The 20,529-nt window shown below is 43.6% G+C and overlaps 1 protein-coding gene across 2 annotated transcripts in view; it reads right to left on the bottom strand.

Annotated features, from left to right (window-relative positions):
• Window positions 1-7,368: 7,368 nt before the first annotated feature.
• The window catches only part of SYNE1 (spectrin repeat containing nuclear envelope protein 1), a 2,319,318-nt gene continuing 2,306,157 nt past the window's right edge, over window positions 7,369-20,529 (bottom strand). For both annotated transcript variants that reach the window (XM_086926873.1, XM_086926874.1), the window contains one exon: window positions 7,369-8,365. In XM_086926873.1, coding sequence (XP_086782999.1) covers window positions 8,125-8,365 — 241 coding nt within the window. In that variant the 3' untranslated portion in view covers window positions 7,369-8,124. The remainder of the gene's footprint in view (window positions 8,366-20,529) is intronic.

Raw genomic sequence — 20,529 nt, 5'->3', positions numbered from 1 at the left:
GAGCTCTGCGACTCCCTCGCCTCGTTCTTCCACCGCAAGATTGCCGACATCCACAACAGCTTCGGAGCACCATCCACGCACCCAACCGTCGAACCAACGCACCCCACCGCCACCCTCCGCACCTGAACCACAGTGACCACCGAAGACACAGCCCGCACGATGAACACCATCCACTCCGGATCTGCGACTGACCCCTGCCCCCACCACGTCTTCAACAAGGCCGACTCCACCATCGCACCCCAACTCCGAGACGTCATCAACACCTCCTTCGACACCGCCACCTTCCCGGAGAGCTGGAAGCATGCCGAGCTCAGCGCCCTACTGAAGAAACCAACAGCGGACCCCACCGACCTCAAAAACTTCCGCCCCATCTCGCTCCTCCCTTTTCATGCCAAAGTCATCGAGAAGATCGCCAACAGACAGCTTGCCGCCTTCCTCGAGACGAATGGATCCCTCGACCCCTCGCAGTCCGGTTTTCAGAGCCAACCACAGCACCGAGACCGCCCTCATCGCAGCCACCGACGACATCCGAGCCCTGCTCGACAACGGGGAAACAACGGCACTCATCCTCCTAGACCTCTCCGCCGCGTTCAACACTGTCTGCCACCGCACCCTAGTCCAACGCCTCAGCAACACCGGCATCCAAGAGAAGGCATTGAAGTGGATCATCTCGTTCCTCGCTGGAAGAACACAGAGTCCGCCTCCCCCCGTTTCGTTCCGAGGCACCGAAGTCATCTGCGGCGTCCCGCAAGTATCATCACTCAGCCCCACCCTCTTCAACGTCTACATGAGACCTCTCGCAGCCATTGCACGCCAACACAACCTCAACATCATCTCCTACGCCGACGACACCCAGCTGATCCTCTCCCTCACCAGAGACCCCGACACCGCCAGAACCAGCCTCCACGAAGGGATGAAAGACGTCGCCGAGTGGATGAAGAACAGCCGCTTGAAACTGAACTCAGACAAGACGGAAGTCCTCATCCTTGGACCATCACCCTCCGCCTGGGACGACTCCTGGTGGCCCTCAGCCCTGGGCACCGCCCCCAAGCCGACAGACCACGCACGCAACCTGGGCTTCATCCTGGACTCCTCCCTCTCGATGACCAGACAAGTCAATGCCGTCTCCTCTTCATGCTTTCACACCCTCCGCATTCTCCGCAAGATCTTCAGTTGGATCCCGATCGAAACCAGGAAGACGGTCATCCAGGCCCTCGTCACCAGCCGGCTGGACTACAGAAACACCCTCAACGCCGGAACCACAGCCAAGCTACAGAAAAAACTACAACGCATCCAGAACGCCTCCGCCCGACTCATCCTGGACATCCTTCGACGCAGCCACATCTCCGGCCACCTGAGGAACCTGCACTGGCTCCCCGTCAACAAGAGGATCACATTCAGGCTCCTCACCCACGCACACAAGTCTCTCCACAACCTGGGCCCCAAGTACCTCAACGACCGCCTGACCTTCCACACGCCCACTTGCCAGCTACGGTCCGCTAGCCTCGCCCTCGCCGCCGTACCATACATCCGAAGAGCCACCGCCGGAGGCAGATCCTTCTCCTACCTGGCAGCCAAGACATGGAACTCCCTCCCCATCCACCTTCGGCTGACCCAGGACCACCTCGCCTTCAGGAGACAACTCAAGACCTGGCTGTTCGAGCAATAGCGGCCCCATTCCCCCGAGCGCCTTGGGACCCTTCCGGGTGAGTAGCGCGCTACACAAGTGTTATGATTGATTGATTGTAATTATCAACTTGTCTTTTTTAAAGAAATCTGTTATTCTATTTACCATCTTCATTGTCCAACTCTTTTATGCTAAATATCTCAGCAAACAAACAAAAATTCTTCAATGATTCTGCTCATTATATTTACTAGCGCTCGTCCAATGCCAGCACTACTCACACCAACCAACCAATCACAATTCTCTATGTATTCGCTATATCACCCAATACTAGCGCGGCTCAAACCAACCGGCCAATCAGAGCTCACTACGTGCCTACTGCCTGACCAATGCCAGTGTGGATTTTTGTGACGTCGGTATTACTCCTGATACTGACCTTCCCTTTACAAAATAATACAGCAATGTATTTTTAGGTTTTCTCAACTAATTTCTTTTTAGAAACAACACAAAACAATGCTACTTTGTCTGCTCCACTAATAAAAAGATAGTTTTACCTCTCAAAAAGAGATTTCTTTTGTTACTCTACTCTCAATCAAGTTAAAGGAAGGCTTGCTACTCCTCTAGGGTTGCTATCCAAAGTTTCGGAAAATGACTTTCTTTTCAGAAAGAGGACTTGGTCCTCCTTTGGGGATGTAAGGCCAGAGTTTCGGAAGTGGACCCCTGACTATTTCAAACGGTCTTCTATCACACGAATATGTCCCTAAAATAACGTCAACAGCCTTTTGCTGTCTAATATTACAACAGACAAAGTACTTCTGCAGTGTGTATACCTTTCCACACTATTTCTCTGCCACATAGGCTAAAATTAAATCATCCCAGGATCTTACATAACTCGATACCCGTACTTCCATACAACATAAACAAAATACAAACTATTCATGTTAATAACCAATAAATCAATAATCAATAATTATTACCAAACTAATCAATAATTAACCATCCTCTGCTACCAAAACTGACCCAGCGATCAGGCATCAATAATGTTTCATATACATAAGCCTACATTACCCAAATATTCCCTTCATGCTGGGGATCAGTGTGATATAAGTTTATACCTAATTTACCTATTACATGTTTAAAATGTGCATTTTATCTCTACAGTAAATTTGTGGCAATGAATACTGTAGTTGACCAGTTGATGGTAATAATGATGCACTCATCTATACTACTATAACATAATAGACTCAGTATGCTTAATATTATATGTTTATCATAATAATAAGAAATGAATGCTCATCAAGTACAGTCACACAATGCAAGATATGATTTGTCATAGACAACATATATTTGCAATGGAAGAAAGCAAACTCATATCAAATAACAATGTATTGAATCATTGGATAGACGAAGAATATGAAAGCTCGGATAATTACACTAACCCAAGGGAAACAGGGAAATTACCCCACTGGCCACGTAGAGCAGTAAGGTCTTTGAGAAGTGTTGAATGGCAAAGATTAAACAGGAATCAGGAACAGGTAGACCTCTATTCAATAACAGCAAATCGACAACAGCCACGATCTTCTGCTAACTAACACTGAACATTCCAAAACACACACCCTGAGGCTCTGCCTTTATACCGTAAAACCTAAATGTCAAACCCACATTTGTTTCAATACTAGCACAAATTTTGTTTCCCATTGGCTAAGAACGGGTGTGACACACCACTCTAATAGTGATCATTACCGTTGTTTTGAACATTCAGCACTACGACAACCTCTATCCATGAAACATTTTTTAACATAATCACTGCACGCATTTCCTAGAGTTCATTATATGTATTTAATGTATCCAGACTTTCACGCTTTCTTTGTTTGCCTCTGCCATCTCATAAGGAAGTTGCATCGCTTCCCCTGATATCTCTTTGTATTCTTCCGTAGCTTGGCAGACTTTCAGCACTTCATGAAGGTCTCTCTGTGCCTTCGCATTTTCATTCCTCGTTCAGAGCTTTTTTCATTTTCTTATTTTTCCCGTTTACAAAAGTTAACCCCATACTGTCATGCAGAAGTGCAGGTCCATGCTTGTTTCTCTGCGATGAACTAAACATAAACATTATTACTTTCATTGAAATGTCATTTTAAAGTGCACCATCCCAGCACTGCACTAACCCATGCCCGTTATTCCTAACAAATATTATTTACGTGCACAAAAGCAGCATTAGTCTTTATTTTTCTGGAAGCAGAAACTGCTGTTGTGCCTAGTTCCATGCATTACTTCATACGTTAATATACACATTTACTTTACTCATGCCCAAAAGCAATTCGCCATGTTAGTATTTTATTCATATGTTCCAACAACACACTGTTAATAATGTTAATGAGGGTTTTAATCCAAGTAGGTTTTACTTACGCAAAATCCTGCTCCATCACCCTAGAGTATCTGATTTAGTTCGGCCATTACATGCCCTTAGGGACTGATTCAGGGTAAGGGATTCAATGTGGAGCACCAGCGGTGTCCAGGCCCTAGTCAGCAGGGTACTTGCCTCAGGAAAAGCACAGTGTAGATCTTCTTTACTGGGAATTCCTCCATTTAAATCTTTCAGGGGCTCAAACTGGCAATTAACGTCTCCACCAATGACCATCCAATGGTTGCTGGGGATGGTAGATACAGAAGCTTCTAAATGGTCAAAGGCTGGTGATTCATGGATGTTACTAACAGGCCTGGAGAAGACGTTAAGCAGAGCAATTCTGATCCTAGATGTAAATGTCCGGAGAATGCACTGGACATTGTTAGAAAAAACTCCCACTGTTTTACTAAACAGCCCAGATGGGAACCGACCCATATACAGAGACCACCTGAGGGCCTGCCCTTACCCCTGGTGGTTGCGGCTATGCTATAGGATGCAAAACCCAACAGCTGTGCCTCCTCCCTGTCCCAGGTTTCGTGAAACAAACAGATGTCATATTGATCCACAAGTCCCCCCAGTCAGGATTATCAAGCTCACTTCTAAGGCCCACAACATTCCAGGATAAGACCATTAATTTTGTTGGGTCTAAAGAATTAGCAGACATATGTAACCTAGGATAAGAATTAATAGGCCTGACTTCACTAGGTTGGTCACTTAATTCAGCTGCCAGGGTTCTGGTTAGGACCTCAGTACTATCAGCTATGAGAGCTAGGGGGTTGGAGTCTACAGGTGATACAAGGGCTATGGTCTGAGGCACGGTTTGTGATAGTCCTGAGGTTGGGCTTATAAAAACCTCAATGAAAGACTGCCCCACAACAATTGGGCCATCATTACTTCTCTGTCCGTCCCCACCTGGAGATATTATACATGGGGGTCCATCAGGGCTCCTACTCCTGGTCCAGACGTGATGCTTAAGAGACAAGATTCCATATTAGAGATGACCCTCTCCCTAGTTTCCTGCTGGAAATTAGTTGTCTGTTCAGGATGCTGCATTACTGTGAGTCAGTGTACCACTTCTAAGAACGCAAATCTGTTTGCTGTGGGTATGTTGGGTATGTTATGTAGAAGGTATCTGGGGAGGCGATACCGCTTTCTTACATACTGGTGATTCTGCTTCCACAACCCCTGTCCATGACTCTTGTGCACGCTGGTGGCTAGTACTTGATGTGGGATGTAGAGGTACCCTAGTCGTAGATACCTAATTCCCTCATCTTGGCTATAATAATTTGGGTCTAGAAGGCTTTGAGCGATCATTTTTTTTTACAATTGATTACTATACAGTCCTCTTGCACATCTTTTGGTCTATTTCCCACCCACCTAACCCTACAGGCCATAAGGATCTCTCTAGTATTTTCATAAGAAAATTGCCTTCGGCTTGCTAACCAAAACATGCATTTGATCTTCAATTCATGAAGCATTTCCCACTGCCCTTGTTTGAGCTCAGGGACACCTGCTAAAACAATGACATATGGAGATGAGGCAGGGGGTAAATTAAAGGAAGGTAAATCACGACTCTATTCCCTGGCCCCATTACTGGGCTTTCTACTGCCCCACTCCCCTCTGTACCTAGACCCAGGCTAATTCACATAATTTTGTTTGTTTACCATATTAGGATGTACCATATCTCTACTCCTGGACTCGCAACTGGCCATATTAGGGGCTAAGGTAGATGTTGAATTTTGGGCATATTGGCGTTCTAGCCTTATTCCAAATACTTGGGCGGGTTCTTGGTCGTATACTTGAGCGTCAGTATCCTCCTGGCAGCTAACATCTGTACCTTTCCCTGGTCCTGACATTGACCTACCCGCCCAGGACGAAAGTTTCTGCCAATTTATCTACCCGTATTATTAGAGAGCTAAGCTCTTCTTTTAAAATAGATTTAACTTGTGCCTGAAGGTCCACCACCAAGTCCTTTACCCATAATGGGTAGTCCAGAGACACATGAGTATTGTCTATACTGCCGAGCTCATATCCAGGTCATCTTGGTATCCTCCAACATCGGGCATTCCATCATTGCACTTCTTTCTTTTTGCGCCCATTCTGCTAGGTTGTTTGGGTTTCCCATTTTTGGCGAGTTACAGGTCAATAACCCCTTTACATGGACCAATTGTTGGTAATTCTCTCTCCTTTGTAGTGTCATTAGAAAGTAGAGCTTTAGAAATGGGTTGTGGGACAGGGATAGTTTGGGTTGAGACCATATAGGGCGCGGGACGATAAAGGTCAGGTGTTAAGGACAATCACCTCTCAGTAAGTTCAATTTCTGTTGCCACTGCACCAAAGGCCCTCTGTAGTATTTTATCAATTGAGGTAGGAGGTACTATGGGAGCATGCTGCTGGGGCAAAGTTTGCTGTTTGAGGGGGCAAGCCCTTTTCCCCATTGTTAAAGGTATCAAAGGGTTAAAAAGAGGCCACAAGATCCAAGCAATACTCAATAACAGGCAGACAACCCTCAGTAGCGCCACTCCAAATGTTGGGACCAAACAGGAGCCTGACATCTTAATGTCCCCTTTTGCTTGTAACAACAGATAACAGCACAATGCGAATGTGCCATACCTTGTGTCTTGCTCCAGTCCCCAATTTCTGGGAGCTGATTCTTCTAGGACAGATGTCACAGGGATTGCCCAGCACAACCTTTTCCGGGCGTGGACAGCCTGCCCTTGGCCCGGGCACATCTGCGCTCGTCCTGCGCTGCTGGGCCCCAAGCTGCGATTGTTCAATTCCAGGCTTGTTGACGGCGGAGTCAGCAGAGCGGAAGCCACAAGGAATTATGGGGGATGTGATCCTGCACACCCTGTGGGCACAAATGTGGCAATAAGGGGCTTCTGCATTGCATGCCACAAGCTGCTTTTGTGCGCCTCCTGGCACGTTGTTGGCAGAATCAGCAGTGCGGAAGCCACAAGGAATGCTGGGGGATGTGGTCCTGCACCGCCTGTGGGCACAAGTGCGACAAAAACGGGTTACAGCGCCGCGGGCCCAAGATGCTTTTGTGCGCCTTCTGGTGTGTTGACAGCAGAATCCGTGGCGTGGAAGCCACAAGGAATGCTGGGGAATTTGGTCCTGCAACCCCTGTGGGCACAAGTGCGGCAAAAACGAGCTCCTACAGGAATATATTTTCGGGGAAATGAGGCACAGCTGTGCATGTGTTTTCCCGCATGCTTACATTAAGTAAGCTCTAGATGCTTAAAGTCACTTTGCACCAGTTCATGGGTACATTTTCTGTGCAATTTTATAATTTAAAAAAAGACACTCATGAAATGAAAGCACGGGAAACACATTTCTGTTTCATATAATCTATAATATATGCAAATAAATCATTACAAACAAAAGTTGGCATAGCAAACTGTACAGACATAAATAATATGTTCCTTTTTTCATTTGACGTTCAATATTTTCTCACAAAGTCATCCATGATTTTAATTAATCAATCCAGTTCCTTGACCTTAGAAAAGTGCCATTTAAATTTACAGCATGTGCATTCAAAGCAGATATTAGGAGACCATGCACACACATTAAAATCATAAAGAGAAGGTTGGAGGAGCGCGGGAGAGAGGAGTGGGAGAGTAAAAAAATAATCGCCATATAAGCTCTTTAAAATTTTATATTACAAGCTTCTAAAAGATCGTTAGCGCTGGTATGCAGACTCTCTTTAAAATACTGATGGTGTACTCAGTGAGGAATGACCAACATCTCGTCAGATTAAACAACAAGATTTAGTCACTAATATTGTCCTTGGCTATGCATAGTACCGGAACATGGAAGTAACACTGAGTAGGACAAGTGGGTCCCTAAAAATTTGACAACTGATAACCCATGCTGCTTGGTAGCACCTCTCCAGTGTTACGCGTAACCATTTCTGGGTGCTCTTTCGTTGAGCATAATACACTGTGGTATGGCCACACACTTCATTTTTTTCTCATTAGCTGCCAGAGTAATAATATGGACACACAAGTTCGAGCAAATAGGGATAGTTGCCACAAAGAGTTGGTTAACAGTTGCAAAGGTCCCCTCGCTGACTTGTTCTTAAGCTTCTGTGTCTTCATATGGGAGGAGGACCATTGGTGTATCGGAGCATGGGGTGGAAGGATCGGGCAAAGTTATTGGACAAAGTGCAGCTGTAATCTTCCTCAGTCATTGGTACGAGGCAGGCAAGACCAATCAACAGCAGTAGCAACAGTTGGAGTGGTAAGGCCGCTCTTAGTACACGGAAGAAGAATGAAGGCGGTTGTCGGCCTCGTTCGGCCTCAGAATGGGAGGAATCTGAGCCACCGTCTTTGGACCTGGGAGAGAAAAAAAAACTGGTATAAGACAACAATACAAAAATACGTAATTGCTCTTTTTACGATTCCGATTCCGCCTCACTCCTAACATAATGTCTGAAAATATTTTCAAAAACAGAGCATTACAACTCGGCAGCAGCAGTACTAAATGTACCTAAGTCCTGTTAGTTCCTGAATAGTTTTCTTAGATTGATGTATTTTAATCCATGCTTTTAAAGTGAATATAATACTAAGATAAACCTTCTAGTCACTTTCTATTGACTTAAGGGCAGATTTACAATTTTGCAGATATGAGACATCTGTAAGAGTGGCGGATGTCCCTTTCATGCTCCCAGAGTGTACTGATGTCTGTGGACTCTAAATAAGGCAGGTGGGACATTACATTGCCCGCATTTAATGGAATGTCTGACATCTGCCAAAATGTAAATCTACCGCTTAGACCAAATCTATTTTTACTCATTTCAATTTGTAAAACAATTCACTTTTACTACAGAAACATATTCATCTATAGATTAAGGGACGATTCACAAAGATTTTGCTGTAAGTAGAGTTGATTTACCTTTATTCTTAATAGAATTCTTATCAATTGAAAAGAATAATAAAATAATGCCTGTGAAATGGGCGCCTAACTGTTTGATACTGCACTGAATCAATCAATTCTCCATTCAGTAGTGGAATTGTTTACACAAATATGAACTGCTAAACAATAGTTCTTACCGAACATCACTGCAACGGAAATCTGATTTTAATAAGGCCTTTACGCAGCTTAACACATATTGCTGAGCATTGGATGCCAATTCAAAACCTTGCCCCATATGTTACGTAAAACACATTATTCACTAGGCCAAAACAACAAATATTTTGAGGTGTACACAGTAACAAGAAGCAGAAGACAGGAACCGAGAAACAACAATCTGGCAGATGCATCAAAGTAATGTTTTGCGAGTCCTTAATAGCGAATTTTAAGGAATCGCTATTAAAGACTCGCAAAACGGGATGCATGTAGGAATCGCAATGGTATTAGCGATTCCTTAAGATTCCTTATTAGCGATTCGGTAATAGCTAATCGCTAATAAGGAATGGCTTCCCCATTCATTCCTATGGGCCTAAAGGCCCATAGGAATGAATGGGAAAGCCATTCCTTATTAGCGATTAGCTATTACCGAATCGCTAATGTTCCGCTATTTCAAGGGTGACAGGGTGTCCAAAGGACACCCTGTTGCACCCCTGAAATGGACCTGTGCACAAATGTTACACACACACATGCCCTAAGGGCATGTGTGCGCGCAACATGTAACTTTGAAAAATGCACAAATGTGCATTTTTCAAAGTTTTAGCAAATTACCACGAAGTTCAACTTCATGGTAATTTGCTCCCCCTATTAGCAAAATCGCTATTTTTTTGGGTTTCATGCATTGCATTTAAGGAATCTCATTTTGGGATTCCTTAAATGCAAGAGCAATTTAAGGAATCTCTATTTAGAGATTCCTTAAATTGCGATTTCTGCATTTGGGATGATGCATCCCAAATGCAAAAATACCGGGAGCAAACGGCCAGATTCTGAGAATCTGCCCGTTTGCTCCCGGTATTTTCTTTGATGCATCTGCCTGAATGCTGGTTAAATATTATTCCTAAATCTCGTAGTTACAGATTGCAGCAGTCGTTGGAGGCCAATACCGCCTGCATCACAAACCTCAAAAGAAGGTAAATTAGTTATAACCTAACCTTAACTTCCACGCTCACCATCATGTGTGAGACCCAGAAATGACATATGAAGATGAGAATTTTATCTTGTTGTTGAGTGTGTTAGGGTTTGCAGGAATCAGTCAGTAAGTAGATGGCGTGAGATAAGAAGTGAATTGATACTAGTGTACATGTTAGTTGATCATAGTATATGTTGTTATGTAAATTGTGCGATATTTAGGGCATAATGCATACGTTTTTTCGAGTGCTGACATCTCACTCTACAATAGAATGTATTTTAGGAATAATTTTCTGGTTTTCCACGTTAATTGAATTTAAAAGTGTCTTTCTACACATGCGTAAATAAGTATATTATCTGTACGAAATAGGAATATTCGCTGAGGGAGGCTGACAACCTCAAATAATAATCACTATTCTGGTCAGGATTAACTATAAAAGTCACTCAATAAACCTGTGCCTTATCCTCTGTTACCTTGGCACAAGGAAGTCAGTTAGTTAGAAGCAATATGTAAAGTATTTATGCAGTACTCAAAAAGTAAAAAAATAAAAACACAACGCAAGAAAAAACCCAAACTAATTATAAAAAATTGTGTACATTTTAATAAATACATTCACCTCAAAACAAAATTCCAATAAGTAAAACCACAGATATTAATTTTTTAAGTTTGAACTAAAAATAGCGCCAAACAGCCAAAAGTGCCAACCGCGGTTACCTGGTCACAATAGACCGGGTCACAGTCAAAAGTTAAGCCTGACTGCAATGGATCACCAAGTCGAATAGAGACCAGGTTCATCCTGGTGGAAAATTTACGTTCGAACTTAGAAACTTTTATGGAGACAAATAGTCGTCAGTGGAGGAGCTTGATCTGAACAGGGTTTGATGATGGGGGATTACTGAAGAGCAGTGCCCCTGTGTGGTTGTCAGCGAAAGAAAGAAAGCTCTGAGTGGGTGAAACCCGAAGTCTGTGCCCAAGAAGGCCTCAACGTTGATGGGTTGCTGCTTGGTGTCGGTCCCTATGACGCCCTCTACGTTCAGACATAAAAACCTTTCTGAACATAAGATCTCTTTCACTGGAGCAAACCAGCAAGCTGAGACAGACTGGAGGGTTCATCAGCTATGGTTTCGATGAAGACCCGAGTCTCAATAGGTTCCCCAGGCAGAAGATTGGCAAAAAGTTTATAAGTCCTAGATTTTGCAGTGTGGACACAATGAGTACGCTCTTATAGCAGCCAAGGGTTCAGGACCTGGGGGACACCACTTGAGGGTTAGGTATCAATCCAACATACGCCCGAAGCAGGGTTCAGGGCAATTCCAGTTGGTACTGGCCAGCTGAAGGGAGAGACACTTAAGGAAGCTTGTTGTGTCCCAATCACGCAAACTGGAGGTCAGCCAACTGGACCTCGAGTCACTTCAGGGTTCTGGGTTCAAGGCAAGCAGGTCCAGTCTTCCCTAAGGTTCTCCATACAGCAGGGACAGCAGAGCAGTCTCTCTGATACAACACAGGTTCACAGTGTTGTGAAGTGGGTACTGAGGGTGCCACATTTATACTCCAGCCAGGCCTGTGGAGGGGGGGGGGGGGTGGGTTGGGATCTCCTGACCCCTTCCTAACTTAATGAGATAAACATTTTTTGTGGTTACTCTGGTCACTTTTACAGCACTTCCTGTGAGATTTACTGTACACTATGCCACAGCACCCCTCTTTCCCTAAAATAAGTTACTTACTTTTAACTGCTAACTGCTACCACTTGCTCCAGTATTGGCAACTTTCATAAATTCACATGCTTGAATCATTCCCCATCGTCAAAGTGGGAGTTCCCCAGTACCATAGTAAAGCAGTATGTATCAGTTTCATATGCTTTAATAATGGCATGTAAAATCAGTTTAATAGCCTATATATATCCTTTTTAACAAAGGAGCAAATAAACTCTATCCAATGAGGTAGCAGCACCCTCTAGAACACTTCCAACTAACGTTGAGTCCCTAATAGTTTTGAGTACAAGTGGGATAAAATAATCCCAAGCTATGAGGGGAGACTCTCAAGGGAGGAGGGTGGGTCGCATGTGAACAGCTGATCAGTTTTATTTTTTAGATGTTTGGTATGATGGATATAGCATTAAAGACAACGTTTTATGTCCAAAGTGTGTAGAGACCTTTCAACTGGAGATGCAGAATTTAGGGAAAAGTATTATATATGATAGGTTCATTGAGATGAATTTGCGATGGAACCTTAGGGATCGACCTAGGGTTTGATCTGAGAAGCACATACTTGTAAGTGAAACGCAAGAATGGCTCCTGTGTTGTGAAAGCCTGGATTTCCCTGACTCTCATAGTTGAAGTGAGAGCCAACAGCAAATCGACTTTCCATGTGAAAAATTTCAGATCTGCCCTGTGAAAGGTCTCAAATGTAGGCTTCATAAGCTGCAAGAGAAACACATTAAGAGGCCATTCTGGGTGGAGGAGCTGGTACAGGGGTAAACTCTCTGTAAAACCCCTTCATGTACTGTTTGACTATTCTTGTGGTACAGAGAGAGAGAATGTTAGATGGGTCTGTACCTTGAAATTGCAGCTGGGTAAACATTCACAGACGCATGCACTTATCCTGATCTGGCTAGTGACAGTAGGTAGGGTGGAATCTTTTCAGGTGATGCTTCCAATTAATGCAGGTTAGATTGTTGACACCTTGAACAGAATCATTTTAATTTATACGGTTTGTTGTAGCTTCCACTCTTGCATTGGATACAATTTCTTTACAATCCTGAGGGATGTCTATTTCTTGAGACTAGAATTCAGTAGCCAAGCGAGCAATTAGAGAGAGACTGGTTCCAGGTGTAAGATCTGGCCATTGTTCCTTGACAAGAGTGTTTGAACCTTCAGTAAGCAGATAGTAATAGACTCAGACAGCAGTAGGAGCTCTGTAAAACAATGCTGCCCGGGCCATTTAGGAGAAATTAGAATAAGGCAACAGTGCTCCATTGTCATCTTGTGTAGAATCCTTGGTATGAGAGGGAAAGGGGGAAAAGCATATGCATAAATCCCAGAGGATCTAATTGACAGAGCATTCCCCCCTCAATTCTGGGAGAGGGCATCAACTGGTGTAGAACTGGCATTTGGCGTTCTGGTCTGTCACAAAGAAATCCAATGCTGGTTTGCCCCACCATGAGAATATTTTGTCCAGCTCGAGTTGATTCAGTTCCAACTCGTGGCAACTGTCTCTGGTTCTGCTGAGGGTGTCAGCTTAGATGTTATTCACTCCTGACGTGCTCAGCCTTCAGAGATATTTTGTAGCCTGTGAGCCAATTCCAAAGGTCTTGGGCTTCCTGAGATAGATTTAGTGACCTTGTACACCCTTGCTTGTTGATGTAATACATGCTGGTCATATTGTCTGTAAGGACCAGCATGGAGACTCCTGCTATTTGTGGTAAAAAGTTTTTAGAGTAAGAGATATCACTTTCAGTTCCAGGCGATTGATGTGCATTTATTTTTAAAGTGCAGACCATTTTCCTCAAAATTGCAGGTTTTGCAAGTGGCCGCCCCAGCCCTTCTAGGAGCAATCGGTCATGACGACGAAATCTGGTTCTGAAGTCAGAAATGTGGGCCTTGTGAGAGATGAGATATTTGAGACCACCATGCTAACATTTCTAGCATCCTTGGGATAATGCTGATCTTCGAAGGAGCCTTCCAATTGGATCCATTGCATTAGAAGCTATTCTTGCAGTGGCCACATCTTCAGTATGCCAGCGGGACCAGGTTTATTGCGAAAGAGATCATGCCCAGTAGACACTTGTCCAGCCGCACTGAAACTGACTTTCTTTTGGAAATCTTTGGAGCTTTGTTTGTTAACCTTAGTTGCCTGATTATATTCAGGCAAGCTCCCAAAAACATTATTATTAGACTTTGGGTAGTTGAAGATTTTGAATAATCCACTGTAAGGCCCAGTCTACAAAACAGTGAGAGGCACGCCTTGGTAGCTTTGGCAGCTTGCTGTGGTGTTGATGCTTTTAGCAGTCAGTCGTATAGGTAGGGGACTATCTGATGACCTGAATTGATATTGTTGAGATCATTGATAAACCCCTCTATAGGTAGAGAAACCTTTCCCTCTAGCCCCTTAAAGGGCAACTTCTTAAAATGAAGGCTGCCTAGAGAACTAGTGGTGTCAGTGTCCGTCTTCATTGCCAGTTATGCGTTATCTATATGTTTTAAAATCAAAGTGTCTATGTCATAGGCCATGTTCAATATCTTTGATTGTACCTCTGACCTAAAGGACATAGATTTAAGCCATCTCTGATGTCTCAAGACCACTGCTCTGGTTACTTGTTGGAAACCTGTGGAGGCCATGTCCAATGCACAATCTATAATCTCCAAGGAGGTGCTCTTTTTAGCTTTCTCCTTTTTGTCCTCAGGCACTAAGTCAACAAGGCTGCTAACATCGGCCTAAATTTGTTGGTCATAGCAATCCCGGATCCCTAGCGAGTTGGCCGCTCGAACGGTGATGGCAGACATAAGAGAGAATCTCTTCACTGTGTTGTCAAAGCGCCTGACTTCTTTGTCTGGTGTCAATGAGATGGGAGCAGAAGGGTTTTTAGAGCATCTTTGCGCTGCTTGTGAGGCAAGCAGGGGAATCCTCTGTATCTGTGTGCTGTTTGTCTAAGCAAGGTGATACTGCCACTACTGTAGCCGGATTCCTAACTATCTTAATCCCCTCCACCCAGATATAGTCAATGATGGGGATGGCTCTCACAGACTTACTTGCTTACTCCTTGAAATCATAAAGAAAGCAGTCGGACTGCTTAACAGAGTTTGGGAGATGAAATTATGTTGCAGCCCGGTCCATCAGGTTATGAAAGCCCTGATGTCCTCTAAGGGAGAGTCTGAAGGGTGTGGTGGTGGAGACCACTGAGTAGGGACAAGGTAATCATCCAATTCATATGTGGATGTTGGGGTTTAGAGATTTCACCTTCCTCCCTTTCATCTTCTGAAGACGTGTGTTCCTCTTTTGGTAGTGCGCTATGTTCGAGGGAGTTATAGGCAGAGGAATATGCCTTGGCATAGCAGAAGCAGGCTGAGGTGTTGCTACTGGCTGCTCCTGTGGAGGGTCAGAAAATCTTCTTCTATAATCCTGCAGCATGGCCTGCAAATCCAGGACTAGCGATTTGGGCATTTGCACTTCATCATATCTGGAGTGAAGAAGAAGATGGTATAGGTAACGTTCCTAATGCCGCTTGGGAGGGGCATAACATTGATGATAGTAATGCTCTTCCTCATCGTGATCATCTTCCACCTGGAACTTTACCTGGCGCTCTGATGGGCTATGCAATGCCCCAAAAGCCCTATTATCATCCGACCCTTCCAAGTCCAACAAGTGATTTAGTGGCAAATGTGAGGCCTTGCTGGGGGAGGTCAATTCAGGTCTTAAACCAGTTTTTGTTCATTTAGTGATTTTTATCATCGTTGACAGTCCCGTCGACGATGTCGTTGACAATGCGAATGTGAACTTAGGTGTCAACATAGAAACTCTGTCGTCAGCGGTGCTGTCATCAACAGTGTCGCTGTCAACATTGTCACTGCCAAAGGTGTGTTCAGGGATGTTATTGCTGTCGACTGTGTCGTCAAGGGTAGCACCGCCATCAACGGTGTCTTGATGGATGATAGATGATATCACCCTTGTCGACGAGATGGGTGCATTGATGGCTGTGTGATCTTGTAGGCGAAACAGAGGCGACTGTTGTTGTTATCAATACTGGCGTTGACAGTGATGTCGTCATTGAGAGGATTTTTTTACCTTGATGGTTCAGAGGAAGGAAAACGCTTATGCTTCCCTGTCGTCATAGATGGAGTAGAAGGTTGAGAGGAGGCAGCCTCTGTGGAGATGAGTTTTAGCTTCTCCTTTCTCATAGTCTTTATGATGTGTTTTAATGCCTTCCTGCTAATCTCAAAAGTCCCTAGGTCAGATGATCTTGAACTTTTGTGGGTTCTCATAGATGTATTACTGTCTTCCTCAGAAGTGGTAGATTTCTTGGATTTTGACTTTTGTAATCACAGAAGTAGCTTTTCCTCCCTATCCTTTAAGGATTTAGTGGCGAAAGTGTGACATATCTTGCACTCCTTTACCTGATGTTGATGGGTTGAGGCAATAGAGACAGTCTCTGTCTGGATCATCCACATGTACCCTTTTCTTCCCACAGGTCTTGCGGGATCTGAAGAGCCCTTCTTAGAAGTTTCAGACATAGAAGCAGTAGATAAATGTTCAGATGTAAAGGAAAAAAATGAGCCGAGCTCAGGGAGACTCCCTTCCACGATGTGCAGTGGGCTCATGGTGTCCATAAAGGCGCATAAAGCCTTATAGGCACATATAAATTTGGACACACTCGCTTAACCGAATATATGCCTTCTGGATAGCTTGTGAAAATCAATAAAGTATTTTGGAAAAAAAAAATCTGTGAGCCTCTGTTGGGAGTGTTCTAGAGGGTGATGTTGTCTTAATGGTTATAGTTCAAGTTTGGTCCTTTTTAAAAAAGGACATGGATAGGCTATTAAACTGACTTTGCATTGCCAGTATAGCCTGTGATACTGATACATACTGCTTTACTATGGTACCGTAGGACTCCCACTTTGACGACAGGGAATGATTCAAGTATGTGAATCTATGAACGATCCAATACTGCAAAACTGTTCTTCCCTTGGTCAGAGGTCCCTGTAACCATAGAGAGGTGCGGCTATGGAAACAGGTGCACCCTCTCTTGTAGTCACTCCAAAGCAGTTCTAGGCAGCTTTCCTCCCACTGGGCTTAGAGGCAAATTGTCTAGCAAGACAAAAGAGAGGCAGGATTAGGCATGAGCTACATCTGCCAGTGACAGGGTAGACATCTTTTGAAGCTCAGTAAAGGGCTGGGCACAGTGCCCAGGCCATCCTACTCAAGGAAGAAAAACCCCTCCCCACACCCAAGTCCTTTGTCCACATCTGACCACAGGGGAGATATCAGCAGTCAGATGGCTGTGGATACTGATAGAAAGGCCCATTTGGCTTAGGTAGGGAGATTAAAACTTTCTAAAAGTGTAATTTCCCATTTAGTAACATAAATATCGACTTGATCATTAAGTTGGATTTTAAATAACTATAAAAAAAGAGTCCTTGAGTCATCTTTCTTGCAGCTCCCGAACTGAAATTAAGCACTGTAAGCTATGTAGAGTAAGCAAGTGTTTTCCTAAGGGAGAGCCAGCCTTGTCAATGTGCAAAACTACTTTTGATGTTTTTCACTGCCAGAACATGTAAAACATTAAATACATGTCCTACTTTTAAAATGCTATGCATCCTGCCTTATGAGCATTTAGGGCCTTCTTTTTTGTAGGTATTAAAAAGGAAGTTTTAGGCCAGGAAAATGGACTTTGCCAGGTGGAAAAAGCAGTTTAGAACTCCTCGCCCAGGCTGCAGGGGGAGGTCTAGAGGCATGTTTTATAGTGCTACTTTAGTGTGTGGCACAATGAGTGCCACAGACCACTATTAGCATTTAATTTACGGGCCCTGGATACATGTAGTGCCATATACTAGGGTCTTATAAGTAAATCAAAAGTGGCAATTAGGTATATGTCAAATAAACCTGGATTAATATGGAAAGCACTTTTAAAAAGATTAGCAGGGGTAAAGTGCACAGAGTCCCATGGTCAACAAAAATGGGTTCATAAAAAGAAGGCAAGAAAATCTGGGGAGACCATGCAGAAAAGGCACATTTTCAATATTACCCTAACTAATATTAATGATAATGTAACAGAAATGTGTATCTTTGAAATGATACATGACATAAAGAACAAACTGGAGTGGAAGATAAATTTAATTTAACAATATTCGCCTCTTTGGAGAAACCTTAGCTAAAGAATATTTACTACAATTTCAATATTTTGAGGGTTGAAAATCCGATTCTATAGCATAATCTACCCAGAACAAATGAGGATCCATGTCCCACTGCACAAAAAAGAGCCTTAAACAGACAACACGATCCAGGATTTTTGATTTGGAAAACAAATGTGAAATTGGGTTTTTTGAAAACATCCATGTTTCACAAAATCCCCTCCAAAATCTTGAAACTCCTTTGATTGATCCAGATTTATCATACTAGACCAACACAAAGAGGGAAGGTAGGAGAAAGGTGTTTTATTTCCTCTCCCCCAGCCCATATCCATTGGAGTTCTGAGAAGAGGGGATCTACATTTAGGAAGCCCCTAATAGGCACAGCCAGGAGGGAAAGACTACTAGAGACCCAGACTCATCAGGAATGTGAATGATCAAGCCTCCTTTGGTACGCTCTGCCCTCCTCCTTGATACAAGTCCTCTAGCTCTCTGCCATTTGTATGCCCCTCAACACATTTCAATCCCCCCATGGCCCTTATTTCCGTCCGCGGCACTTTCCCCGTCACATATTCTCTTCTCTGTTCCCTATTCAGGGCTCCTCCTTCTTGCCCATTCTCCATGTGGCATCCGGATCTCCTGTGGCTCTAAATCTCCCACATTACTCATAATACCTGCACCAGCATCATACACAATTAGTAGCTTGAAATCCATGGTGCAGGAAGGAACTGCTATTTTAGCATCTTCACCCTCCTCTAACCCTAATTTAAGATGGAAGGGGGCAAAAGTAACTACTACCTCAGCATTGTGCATTTCAATCTAGGAAGCAAGGTGTCAGGGTAGTGCCACAGAGAGAGCACAAACATACAATTTAAAAGTGCAGTCTCTCTGGAATCAGATATGCTTCTTCCTAGCTCTCTCCTTCTGCTCTGCGCTGATTTGCTGGCTCTACATTTGGCCCGCTGTATTTTTGCTCTTTTTGGGCGGTACACTTTTTATTTATTGCCACACCAAAATATCTTTAGGTTTCTGCTTAAAACAGCCCTTGAGGTCAAAAACATGAATGGCCCCAACCAGTAATGACAATCCTTACCTGGGCCCTGACAGTAATAAGCATCCATGTCATACAAAAACCAGCACTAACAAAGCCACCTTTGCAAGCATGTGTTTTTATTTTAATTTTTTTAACAAACATTTACCAGACATAAAAAGTGTAAAAGAAACACAAAGTAAAACTGCTTCTGTGTAAAAGTAGAATGCATATGTTTGCAAAAAGAGTAAGTAAAAACATGAAAGCAAAAATAAAAAAACATGAAATTGTAACAGAAATAAAAGTAGAAAAGCCTTCCAGTCCCGCCACTGAGGTGGACTATTTACAGATGGAAGTACACACAAGCAAGAGCAAAATGCTGTCACTCACAGTGAGAGGAAATATTAGATAAAGTGTGTTGGCCCATTGCACCAGGTTGTAGACTGTGGTGGGTTAAAAGAAAATGTGAATGACATGTGAAGTGACCAAAGGGTGAAGGGGCCGACTGCCTATCCCTGCATACATCTATTCATGCATGTATATTTGTTTGGAGAGCATGAGGCCGGCGAGCCAGCTAAAGTTGCCTGTGTGTCATACAGGATGAAACAATTGATCTGTGGGGTTTACTTTTTTTTTTGTTGCTCTCTTGTAATCTTCCTTGTTGTTGGGGACACCACGAGTCAAAAAAATCAAGCACTGGAAAAGCCAACAGGTCTGGCATTGGCTGCCAGCCTTTTGACTTTGTTAGTACTTGTTTTGCTTTGCCATGATTTTCGTAGAACTTTATGTTGAGGACCTGCTGGACCTTCACCAATATTAAAAAGTATGAAACCCAGCCGGACCCCTGTTCTGACCGGGTTTTTGTTCTATTTTTTTAGTGATGGTGACTTTAGCCTACTATCATTCTAATAGAGCGATTAGAGCCTTAGATTCAGCCTATTTACAAGATGAACCCATTGATCTTGACATAATTCCCTATTCTTTTCTCTATTTTAGGGCCTATAAGCTTATGTTAGGGGATAGATTCCTTAGTATTAGTATTATATCGTCCTTTTATAAGGTTATTAGTATATTTCTGATAGTTATTCATCTTTTTGCTTACTTCGGGCCTTATAGGCCTCGAACGGGAGAGACTCCATCTTTCTTTCTGCCTCGGCTGCTTGAGATGTTTGTAGGTCAAATGTGATGTTTTAGCTATAAGGTGTTATTTGCTTGGAGAGAACCGGCTCGAGCTGGCCCTTATCGAAAGACTGTATTTTTCTTCGTGTCGAAGACGCAACATCAGGCCGGCCGGCTGAGAGCGTGTCCTTGGCACGGGGTGGTACAAGAATTTGGTGGGCGGCAGGTTACTGGCTGGAAATTTTCATGCATGAAGAGGGTTCTATATTAGCGAAAGTAGGAGGAGTGTTCAGTCAGTCAGTTAGTAGACGGCAGCTAGTCGTTAGCATTTTTGCAGTTAATCAACTTGGAGCAGGCAGTCGCCATTTTGAAGTCTGAAAAGACCGAAGGCTGATGATCTCTCAGAAAGATTGAAGTTACTTTACTTGGAGCAGTTGGTGAGCTTTGATACTGAGATCAGAGCATGCTGAG

This window comes from Lissotriton vulgaris, chromosome 6 (assembly GCF_964263255.1).
Source record: "Lissotriton vulgaris chromosome 6, aLisVul1.2, whole genome shotgun sequence".
Lineage (NCBI taxonomy): Eukaryota > Metazoa > Chordata > Amphibia > Caudata > Salamandridae > Lissotriton > Lissotriton vulgaris.
Note: the sequence above shows the minus strand (reverse complement) of the source record. Positions and strands in the feature narration are given on the sequence as shown.